General features: G+C 55.2%; 1 protein-coding gene across 1 annotated transcript; it reads right to left on the reverse strand.

Moving 5' to 3' along the window:
• Positions 1-2963: 2963 nt before the first annotated feature.
• AREG (amphiregulin) lies at positions 2964-10428 on the reverse strand. The gene is made up of 6 exons (XM_068165726.1): positions 10319-10428; positions 10016-10198; positions 7414-7597; positions 6813-6971; positions 5033-5135; positions 2964-4188 (listed from the first exon to the last, which is right to left on the reverse strand). Exons 1-5 carry the CDS (start codon positions 10359-10361, stop codon positions 5048-5050), a joined length of 657 nt encoding a protein of 218 aa, XP_068021827.1. The 5' UTR covers positions 10362-10428; the 3' UTR covers positions 2964-4188; positions 5033-5047.
• Positions 10429-11413: the final 985 nt, after the last annotated feature.

The following is an 11413-nucleotide window of genomic DNA, read 5'->3' on the forward strand; positions in this document are numbered from 1 at the left end:
GAGCCAGGGAACAGCAGGAAAGGGGTTTGGACAGAAAGATGCAATTCAAAACACATCTTCCAACTCTTCCAGATGCAGCAGGCAGGCCTCAGTCCCCTGGGGATGCCTCCTGAAGGAGAGCAGCCATTAGCACAAGCCAAGAGAAGCTCCACAAAGAAAAGCTTTAGGCATGTTCTAAAGCAGGATCTTTCAGACCCCAGCAAAGGGCTGGGACTTTCTGAACACTCTTTCCCTTGAGCTGCTGCTCAAGGGACAACAGAACTCACCCTGATGGTACCAGGACAGAGGTGAGAGAGTGCTGGTGAATGACAGGCTCCCACCATCACCCCTTCCCACCTTCTCTGCTTGTGCTAACAGTCACAGGCTGCTAAGTCCTGCACTGCTTACTCATTAGCACTGCAGTGAGCTCTCATGTAAGCACTGCCAGCCCACAGAAAAACCAGTTCAGCTCCAGCCTGCACCGCTGGGGTGGACACAGAAGAGAGGAGAGCAGCCAGCCCTTGCTCCTCGAGCACGCTCTGCACTGAGCTAGCACCAGGAACACAAAGCCATCACTTCCTATCAAAGGCAGTGTCTCCAGAGCCAAGGGCCTGCAGGTCTGGCCACTGATGGGAGACACACTCAGTGCACCCAGCCAGCCCCTGCAGCCCAGGACATCATTTGCTGCAGCCACCAGCCCTGCCTTCAGCTCTGGCTGCTCAGCTGGCTGAGGAAGCACTGCAGTGGGACAAAGCTCCCTCTCAAGAACTCCAAGCCAGCCACTGGAAATGGCATCACAGACCTGGAGGGTGGGTTTAGGCAAACCACCTGAGGCCACTGCCAGTACAAAACCCGCCCCAGATGTCCATGGCTTTGCTGAAGAAAAGAAAACCTCTCAGGTCTTTCCCTTGACACAGAGAACTGGCCCTCCTGTAAGCCCCAGCAGGCCAAGACCCCAGGTGATAGCTGCTGCTGCTGTGAGGGCAAGGGAGCACGCTGGGAGGAGGGCAGTGACGACCAGGAGCAGGCAGGAAGCTACTCTGGTCAGAGAGAACTGCACACACTCAAAAGCTCCAACAACAGAGAACAGCTCCAGGAGGAGTTCCCAGGTTCTCTCCAAAATGCAGCAGCCATGGAGAACAAACCATTCAGGAAGAAGGAAGGAATTGTGCAAGCAGACATGATCCTCACATTACCAGAATTCCTGGATACTGAGGTGGATATCCAAAACACCTTGCAAAATCAGCTGTGTGTGCAAATTGTGCAAGGACATCAGGCTGCTCTTCCAGGCCTCAGCTGAGGCAGCTACAAGTGACAAGGACACAGCAGCTCCTGTCAAAGTGATGCTGCTGCTGGAAGGACAAGGAAAACCTGGAGGCATAGCTTACTAATAAGATGTGGGAGCAGAAAGCCAGGCATGCTTGGTGGGACTGAAGCAGCTGCAGAGCCAGGGAGCAGGGTAGAAGGCAACTGATGTCTGCAATCTGAAGCCCAGACCTGGCTGTCCACAAGCTGCCACACAAACAATCCTTGCCCTTGCCCTGCAGCAGATCAGATGTGCTTGTCACACAAGTGGAGCATCCCTGGACAGCAAGGGACATTCTACCCATCAGCTGGCTTGGCTTTTTGAGCAGCACTTGTGCACCAAAGTGCCACAAGGAACCTGGTCACAAGCTGGCAAGAGCCAGGGCCACAGCTGCAGCAGAAAAGGACATCTCTGCCTGCTGCAAGCTCTAACTGGTGAATGACAGCACTGAGAGAAGGCCAGCTCACTCTTCTACACTGGCACTGGCTTAGCCCATCCAGTAGAAAACCTGCTGTTTACTCCAGAAGAGGACTGGAGCTAGCAGAGCTTCTGGAAGGAGAGCCCATGGCTGCCAGACAGGAGCTGCAGTCCCACCAGGCTATGGCTGGCTTACCACTGGGCTCATGTTTACTCCAAAGCTTGGCAGCACTGACAGAAACAGCTGCTGTTGCCAGGGCTCCAGCAGCAAGTGTCTGTGGAAAAGCCACTTGGAGCAGCACTGTTTACTCTGGTAATGAAGCAGGCTCCCTGGAATGAAGTCCTGCAATCTTCCCAGGAGATGTTGCAATGCATTTTACCTGTGCCTCAGCTCCACACCATCCAGGCTGCTCTCAGAGCCTGGGAGCTGCTTGGCTAAGGCAGGAGGCCAAGGCAAATCCACCTCAGCTACTCTGAAGACCACCCTCTGCTCCTGGAGTGGATCTAGATTGAAACTGGCTGTTTCTTTGCTGTAAGCAAAGCCACAGGCAGCAACACCTCTTAGAGATGCGTTTGAGAAAGGGGCTCAAAATAAGGCTCTCCGTCATCATCATCATCTTTACAGCTGTGATTTTATCCCCCTCATCCCCTTGATACTTTCAGGCAGCTCTCAACTTACACCTTGGCTCACTGCCACAAGTCTTTAGAGGGATCAGCAGCACCTGCTTGGACTAACTACCCATGGAGGAAGAGAAACTCAAGGCAGGCTGTGGAGGCCAAAGCTCCCTTTCTGTTTAGGGAGTCACTAGCCTGAGGCTACATCCTGCTTTTCCCCATTTAAGGCAGAGTTTCAAGCCACTGTCCAAATCCTCTGACCACACTGAGACGAAAGGCTCTCCACTCTTCAGTGCTCCCAGCTCAAGTCCAGCACAAAGTCCTACTTGTTAGGCTTGAGAGCTCACTCCCAAGGTGCTCACAGCCCCTCCCTGCTGCAGCCTTGCCTCCTTTGTAGCTGCATTAAATGAGCTTCCTCCTGAAAGGGGCACCTGCATTTGTACATCTTGTTTACAAACAGCCTGCCCCTGGAGCAGCAAGCTCCTCTTCCACACAGGGCTGGAGCTCTCCACAGCCATACCTTGTGCTCCTACATGTTGCAATTCCTGTTTTGAGGAGAAACCAAGCTCTAATTTTAAGTGTTTACATGCACTCCCCATGAGCAAGGTAGGGGGGGGGGGGGGGGAAGAGAAGAGTCTTACCATGATTAGGTTATGTAAAAAGTTTAATTATAAAATAAATAAGTCTGTTATGGCAACATTAAATATTAAATACAGGAATAAATATTTACACATTTACAGAGAGGACTTGACAATTAGTGGTGTTTTTTCTCTGCTACCAGAAGAATTCTGCTCTGTTTACACAGAACACATGCACTCTTCCAAGAAGAAACTGCACTCAAATAATACTCTGTGCTCAAGGCTGCCTGGACAGTTCAAGAAACCAAGGACACTTGGGTCAGGAAAGGTTGAGGTAAGTTGAGGTTTTTGCACCAGAAGGTAGAGCACGAGAGACCACTGCCTGCAGAGTGTCAGTGCATCAGCTGGGTTCTTCAAGGGAACAGGTGGTTGGTCAAGTTGAGCTGACTAAAGCTGATGGGAAGCATTTTGTACTCTAAGTGCTGCTTAAAGCAGCATCAAGGACCTGGGTAACAGAAGTAGCTTTGTGTTTATAACAGATGGGTCCAGGCTTTTCAGCCTGTCTGAGCTGGGTCTTTTCCTTCAGACCTTGCCTTTGCTGTCTCAGCATCCTGAGAAGCCTAACTTTAGCTTGGGCTAGCACACACACAAAGGACAGCCCCACTCACACAGCGAGTCCTGCTGAACACCTTCCACACACACAGTAACGGAGCCCAGGTGTGGCTGACAAAGATCTGTCACCAACGCCCTGCAAGTCAGAACTGGAGATGAAGCTCTTGGAAGCTGATATCAACAGGGAGCACAGTGACAGCACAATTAGGTTTTTCATCCACTGAGATCTGGGGAGAGAAGCAATCCAGAGCTCTTCCAGTCTTCACTCTGGGAGCAGGAAGGGAATTTTCTCCCTGCCATCCATTCCTGAAAGCTGCGACAAGCTCTCTGAGTGAGAGCTGCCAAGGGAGACTTGCTAGCAGAAGAAAGTCCATCCACACAACAGCAGGGACTGGAGCTCCAGCACAGAGAGGGCTCAGCAGCAGCAGTCTCCAGCAGGGGTTGACAGCAGGGCCCCTAGCCATAGTGGCAGCTCCTTCCACATCACTGTGCCAAGACCAGCGGGAACTGTCCTCCCCAGCAAGCGATCCAGCAGCAAGCGGCACGTTGACATCTCCTTGCAGCAGCCTCTGTCTCCATCAGTCAGGGCTGAGTGGCAGCAGCTCCAGCCCACGGTGTCCAGGTGGATGTCAGGTAGCCAGAGGTACCCTGCAGCTTGGCAGTGGCCACATCAGAACTGTTCTGTAGGGGGCAGACCAGGCAGATTAATCAGCCCCAAAGAGAGGGGCACGCTGCTAGAACCACACCGTACCTACAGCCAAGGCAGGCTAAGGGCATGCTCTGCTAGAACCTCCTCAGCTTCAAGCAGGCTTGGGGTGGAACACTCCAGCCATCCCTGGGCAAAGTCTGTAGCTGACACATGGCAAAGCAAAATTTCTGAGTTCTGCCAGAACTTCAGGACTATCCTCTGGAGGTCTCTCCTTTGCTTGGAGTGTACCTGCTGCTCTGGAAGGGTCCTCAGCTCTGCTGATAGCTGCACTTCTGCTCTGCAGAGACCAACCTGCTTGCTCAGTCACGTCCACTAGATTCCTCCCAGGGGTGATCCACCCAGGCCAAGAAGCTTTGGCACTCAATTGCTGGGACAGAATGAAACTGGTGGCTCCAAAACTGGCATCTACCTTGGTCTACAGCCTCCAAGCACTAGAAGCTTCCTGATGCCTTGCAGAGAAGACACGGAAACACTCAGTACTTCTCTGGAGAGGTGCTGATTCCCTTGGCTGCTGCTGGAAGTCTGCCATGTTTTCTGTCTCTAAACCTGCCTCTGCCCAGATATTAGGCATTTTCCTTCCCAAGTCCACTTATCTCCATACAGCTTCCTACCCTCACTTTTTCAGGCAGTAGTCCAGGAATTAGGAGAGCTGCTGAGTTTTCACAGCCCAGGTGGTTTTGGGAAACCAGAAGCCATGCATTTCAGGGCACTTCAAGATGTTAAAAGCAAGCACTAGCTTTGCACAACATGCCTGCAGCTCTCCAGGGCCACTCTAGCCTGGAAGGGCTGCAGAGCAGTTGGGGTGAGCTTTCATACCTGCTTTCTCCTCATTTACACACCAACATGGCCATTTCTAGTCTCTTGTCGAAGTTTTTTCCTTTCTTCCTTCTCTTCATACTGAGGACACTTTTTCCTGACCCTGTGGAACGATGGCATGTTAGAGATCATTCTGAATCCTGCTGTGCATCCTGCTGTCACCAGCCCCCAGGGCCTCTGCAGCATTTCCAAGTCTCAAGCAGTTCCTCAGCATTAGGAAGTTTCAAGCCAGCCAGGTCTGAATGTTCAGCACCAAGCGGTGCCTGATGATAAAACAGAGCAGCCCTGAGCCAGGCCCTGGCAGTCCTGCCTCACACAGCTGGGGCCTCCTGGCTTAAGCACAGCTAGGGAGCAAGATGAAGAGGGTTCACTGCTAGAACAACACACCAGGAGACTCTGAGAACAGACCTCCTGGTGGCTTTAGCAAAGGGCCACAGAGACTAAACTGCCTCCTTCCTTCTCACAGCAGAGCCCTGTGGATTTCAAGCACTTGAAGCCCCTGACCCCTTGATGCATCCCTTGAACTCCTAAGCAAAGTTCTTAATGATTTCCTCCCCTTCCTCCAGCCTTTACCAGTGGCTGTTCCCACAGGCCTGCTGGCTGCTCTGGATGAAGGCACAGACTGATGAGCCACACACTTCCAGCTTGTGAAGGTTCAGAGCATGAGCCCCATTCCACAGCTCACTGCAGAAACTCCACGATCCTCTGCTCACAGGCTACAGAACTGGTTCTCTCCTAGCAGAAGGGATCTAGGCAGTGCTCAGAGAGCAAGGGTTCATCCCAGCATTCCTCAAGCTCAGGCCTGACTATGAAGCAACAGTGCAATGACAGATGCACACCTTGTTTCCTGAACTGCAGGAAAGGGTACAGCACGTCCCCAGCTCAGCTGGTGTGCTTCAGCAAGGGCTAAAATTAGACTGCACTTGTGAGTTTCACCTACAACACCCCAAGCCCTGCTGTAGTGGAGCTGCTGGGTCACAACTGGAGCACAGCTCCAGCACTCTGGGGATGCTGGAGGCACCTCTCCTGTGCTCTCTAACCTGACCAACACCTGGCCAAGACTGGCAAGAGCCAGAGGCACAGCAGGCACAGCTGCTGCACACAGAAGGGACACAGAAGAGTTTGGTCTATGGCTCGAAACACATTCCCAGAAGGAGCCCAGATTCCCATTCCCCACCATGCTGAGCTGGCAGCAGTTCTCAGGCTGGAATGGTTGCCCCTCCCAGCTTAGCAGCAAGCAGTACAGGATCTGGGACTGACAGCATTTGTTTCCCCCCCCAGTGCAAGTATTTCAGCCCAGCAAGCTCCATGACTAACTGGACAGCTGGAGCACAATTTCCTTCCCTCCAGCTGTGTACCCAGGTGTTGGCTAACAGCTGTGCATGGGGCTGTTACAATGCTGCTTGCAGGCTTCTCCACAAGGATTAAGGCAGGCACTGCTGTGTCAGCATTAATGCTCGTCCTCTGCTTCCTGCTGGTGCTCTGCAGCACTGTCACTGTCCTGGCCAGGGCAGAAGCAGAAGGGCTCTTGCTCTAAATCCTAAGGGTCACAGGCTGCCCACAGCCCGTGGTGAGGGAGGGCTACTGAACACTAAGTCACTTATGAGCTTCTCAGACCTTGCTTCTACCCTCAACACATCCAGGCTGGGCTAAGCACTCAGCCCGTCTGGATGCCCTCCACACAGGTAATTCAGACGAGCCACACAGGTTTCAGGGCTTGCTGGTCACAAGCCCTGCCCACACTTAAGCTGGACAGACCCCCAAGGAGCAGAATACTTACTGCACTATCACAATGATAAGCACAGTAATGAAGCTGATGCTGGAGAGCAGGACAGCCACCACCACCAGCACAGTCTTGGAGTAATCTGCCACATCGTTCTTCCTCTGAGTCTTCATGAACTGCTCCCCGCAGCGCTCACCAAAGAAGTCCTGATGACACCTGCAAGCAAACAGGAACACAAGCTCTTATCAGCTGGGGTGCTGCCTGGAGCCAAGGACACCCACACCCCCTGGAGCCCGGCAGCCAGCGTCCGCCTTTCCCATGGCGGTGCCTGGCGAGCGCGCCGGCGAAGCGCGCTCCGCACGCAGCAGGGCCGCCAGCATTTCAACAAGTCCGGATCAGCCTGGGCGTGATGTTCCAGGAAGACACGCCTTGTCATTCTTTTGGTTTGAGCTGATGACCAACTGATGAGTTCAGTGGCTTGTTATGCACCTCCAGATTCCATCATCACTTAATTTACATGGCAGAAAGGTTCTCAGTCAAAATACACCAGGAGCTGGACCTATGCCACGGTGACACTGGAGATTGTTCTCCCCTCCTGGGCCCTCGTGTGCCACCGGCGCATGCCAATCACACCTAACTCAAGGTACAAGAAACTTACTTGCAGGTCACCATCTGCAGATGCTCTAGGTATATGCACTCCCCATGGATGCAAAAGTTTTTGTATTCCATTTCACAGGGAGTCCCTTTCTTTTTGTTTTTCCCTTTGTTTTTCTTCCTCCTGGCTTTGCCGGCATTCTTCTCACCCCCCCTCTTTGTTGGCTTGGGTTTAACCACGGGTTCAACTGAAAAAAGGACAAGATGACTCAGTCCAGCACGCTAGAAAGCTGGATCCTGTGAAAACCGAAGGACAGAATGTGGAGGGGGGCCAGGGCTGGCCGCTGCGGGAGAAGCTGGCAGCAGGAAGCAGAGGACGCGAGGGAGGATGCAGCCGAGCATCCCACAGCAAGCAGCAAGCTCAGAAGTCCTGTGCAGCGCAGCCCAAAAGCAACGCAAGCAGCTGAGCTGGGAGGGCCACCAGAGTTGAAGAGCAGCAGAGCTGCGCTTCGCAGCTTCGAAGACTGGAGCTGATACTGTGCAGGTTCAAGCAAAGGCTGTAAGGAGCAGGGAGCTCACGCTGAGCCAAGCCATCCACCAGCTTTATGTTGACTCAGACACAAGGCCAGCAGCCTGCACGGCTCTCAGCTCTCCATTTGCATCAGTGATGAAAGGCATCCTAACTGGCTAGATAGTCCAGGGTGCTTGCAGAGGCAGGACAGCTTGCTATCCCAGTTAGCAGACTTGTTTCTCCTCACCAACCCGCAGTGCTGTCTTCAGCAGAAGATAGCTCCCTTCCAGTTCTCCTGCTTTGGAAGATGCCAGCTGCACCAAGGGAGCCGAGGCAGGCTTGTCCGCAAGAGGCAAGCGATTTGTTCTGCCACTTACTGTTGCCCCTCATTATCTCAATTAAGACAAACCTCTAGAAGCATGTGGTTTCAAATGCTGGTGACTGAGCACCCTCTGGATTTAAGGGCAATCATCTTCCTTTCACTGGGCAGAAGCAGCTAAGCCAGTCACTGACTAAGGGCCATAAGCTCCGTGCAGGAGGCAAAGCTCAACAGCACTGCTTTGGAGCAGGCTGGGGAGACCTCACTTGTCTGAGGAAACCACCTCAGCACTGAGCTGTTCAACAGTAACACTTCTCAAGGGCACCCTGGACAGGTCTGGAGAACAGTAGAGCTACTAACAGTGCACTTCAACTCCTCCATCACACTCTGCAGCCATCCCTGGAGCGCTGCTATTTCACCCAGAGCACTAGGCACGGAAGCAGCCACCACAACGGGACACAACTGGATCCAGCCACTTCAGAACCCTGTATTTCCAGTGCCAAAAGGAGAGCCTGCACAAAGAAACAAGGTGTAGCTCACTGTTGTCTAGACAGCTGATTGTTTCAACTTCCAGAGCAACAAGCCTGGCTTGAAGTTACTTAAAAAGCAAAAATGCCTTCAGCAACCAGGAGTCTGATCCAAGTGGTATGAGCTATATTAGTATGTAAAGGAGGAACACTGCTCCTGCAGCAAGTCTTCCTGTCCCTGGAAGTGTGAGCTTATTCCTGACTGCAGAGGCCCCTGCTCTGTCCAGTTCAACCTGATATTTAGGTTGACACTTTCATAATTGAGGCTGTTTCCATTCTTCCCTCTTCAAGGCCCGGCTTGTCAGTTGATCTCTGTGTCCCTGTCTGCAAGCTGCAGAGCCAGGAAAGCCATCCACAGCTGAGTCATAACAGCATGAAAGCTCCACAGATAAACCTCATGCCAAGTAGAAGAGCTGGTCTACAAACCAACCACCTTTGCTAACTATTGGAGTTTCTGTGCAGTTATACAACACCCAAGTCACAAGCCAGCAGCCTGACAGGCTGGGCTGCTCGATAACTGGCATTCCTCTTTCCCCAGAGATCTCCAACTCAGGGAAGACTTCAGCATCGGGCACATGCTCCCTCTGAGGTCCTTCAGCCTCAGTCAGGTCTCAGGATGTTTCTACAGGAACACTAACCAGATCCACCCTCCAGGGCAACAGCACCAGTCCAGTAACACCTACTGAGGTACCTGGCTTGCATTGCAATTGCACTGAAGCTAGAAGCAACAACCCCCTCTCAGCCCCACAGCCTGGTGGGCTGCTGAGACCTCCTGACAGCGTCACAGGTGGACAAGCCACAAGAAATGCACACAACAGCCATTGCCAGTGAACTGCTGCCTGAAAGATGCTCCAGCTTTCCTGCAGCCACCTCTGGAGTTTGTGCTTGCTTTCCCTGAAAGTTTTACTCTATTCCAACCCAAATGAGCCACGGGGGAAGGGAAAAAAAAAGCACCTAGCAAATCCCTGGAGCAGGCCAGCCTGACAGCAGCTTCACCTTTAGGGCCACAGAGCCCTGCAGACCCCCCCGAGATGCCCATGCTAAGCAGCAGCCAGGCAGCCCGCGGCAGGTCTGCCAGCTTTACCAGCGGAGGAGCAGCCCAGCAGGCAATCAGCACACCTGCGGCCTCCCCACCTGCGGCCTCCCTACCTGCAGCCCCGTTAGGCGCCCAGCAGAAGCAGGGCTGTGCTCCGGGGCAGCCCAGCGCAGCAGCATCGCAGGTGAGAGAAGCGAGGCAGCCTGCGGAGCCCGCTCCCAAGCGCAGCCCTGGGGCCCGGCGCCGCCTCACACCCGGCCCCGTGCGGCTCACCTCGGATCAAGTCGTCCACGATGTACTGGTGCACGGGCGGCGCCTCCTCGTACTCCTCATCCTCCTCGTAGTCGGGACCCGGCACGGCCTCACCCTCCCGCACTTGGGGCTCCCGCTGGGCAGGTGCCCCGTGCCGCTCCGGCTCCGTGGAGTTGGGCGCGGACGCGGCGCCAGGCCGGCAGGCTGTGAGGGGGAACAGGACGCGGTGGGCGAGGGGCCACAGGCGCGGTCGCGGCGCAACACCCCCCCCCCCCCCATCGTCCCGTCCGCTGCCCGCCTCCCGCCCGCTCCCCACACACGCACCTGCCAGCGCGGCCAGCGCGGCCATCAACGCCACGGCGCGCATCGGCGGTCCGGCCACGGGGGGCGATGGGGGCGGCGATGAGGGGAGCGGGCGGCGGGCGCTGAGGCGAGCGGGCGACGGCAGCTCGCGGCGCTCCATGAGGGGCCGCCCGCCGCCGCCGCCCGCTTTATAGGCGGCCCGCGCGCGCGCCCGGACGCGAGCGCCGTCAGCGGGGCGGGGCGGGGCGCGGCGCGCGGGCAGGTGAGGGCGGCGCGCGCGGGGCGCAGCGGCAGTGGCCGCTCCCCGCCGGGCGGGGGCGCGGTGAGGCGCTCGGGCTGGGGAAGGATAAGAGAGGGAAAGGAGAAGCAAAGGCTGCGGGAGCCTCCGGCCCGACCGTTAGCCGGAGCGCGGCCCTCGGCACCGCAGCCGCGCGGCTCTGAAACCCCGCCGGGCACGGGCGCTCCACCCCTGCCCTGGGCAGCTGGCACAGGGCTCCTGGACAGCCCTTCTGGGGAAGAAATTCCTCCTCGTGTCTGACCTAAGCCTCCCCAGGGGCAACGTGAGGCTGCTTCCTCTCGCAGTCCTGTCATCACCCGGCCAGCAGGTCCTGTCCTGCACGGGTTCCTCTGTAGACAGGCTCTGCAATGCTGTGGAGTGCAATGTGCAGTGGGTGAAAACACAGAGCACCAGCCTGACTTCCCCAGGGTGAGCAGCTGTGTGCAGAAATCACAGGCAGAATGGCAGGGCTTGGGAGGGACCTCTGGGGATCATCCAGTCCAAGCCACCTGGCAGAGCACCATCACCCAAAGCACAGGAACGTGTCCAGAGGGACCTTGAGTGTCTCCAGAGATGGAGACTCCACCACCTCCCTGGGCAGCCTGCTCCAGTGCTCCATCACCCTTCCATTACAGAAGTTCCTCCTCATGTTGAGATGGAACTTGTGATGGTCAAGTTTGTGCTCCCTGCCTCTCATCCTGTCACTGGGCACCACTGAGCAGAGTCTGGCCCCATCTTGCTGACACCACCCCTGAGATATTCATCAGCATTGATAAGATTGCCCCCTGCAGCCTCCTCTTCTCCGAGCTCAATAGCCCCAAGTCCCTCATCCTGACACT

The sequence above is a fragment of the Melanerpes formicivorus genome, unplaced genomic scaffold, assembly GCF_026170545.1.
Source record: "Melanerpes formicivorus ecotype bairdi unplaced genomic scaffold, bMelFor1.0.p_v2 SCAF_92, whole genome shotgun sequence".
Lineage (NCBI taxonomy): Eukaryota > Metazoa > Chordata > Aves > Piciformes > Picidae > Melanerpes > Melanerpes formicivorus.

Bases quoted from the DNA above. Each gene is read 5' to 3' on its own strand.
- AREG (XM_068165726.1), bottom strand. From the start codon at position 10,361: ATGCGCGCCGTGGCGTTGATGGCCGCGCTGGCCGCGCTGGCAG. The intron at 10,199-10,318 runs GTGCGTGTGTGG...TCCCCCTCACAG, and splicing joins CGCGCTGGCCGCGCTGGCAG to CCTGCCGGCCTGGCGCCGCG. The intron at 6,972-7,413 runs GTAAGTTTCTTG...GTTTGCTTGCAG, and splicing joins CTGCAGATGGTGACCTGCAA to GTGTCATCAGGACTTCTTTG.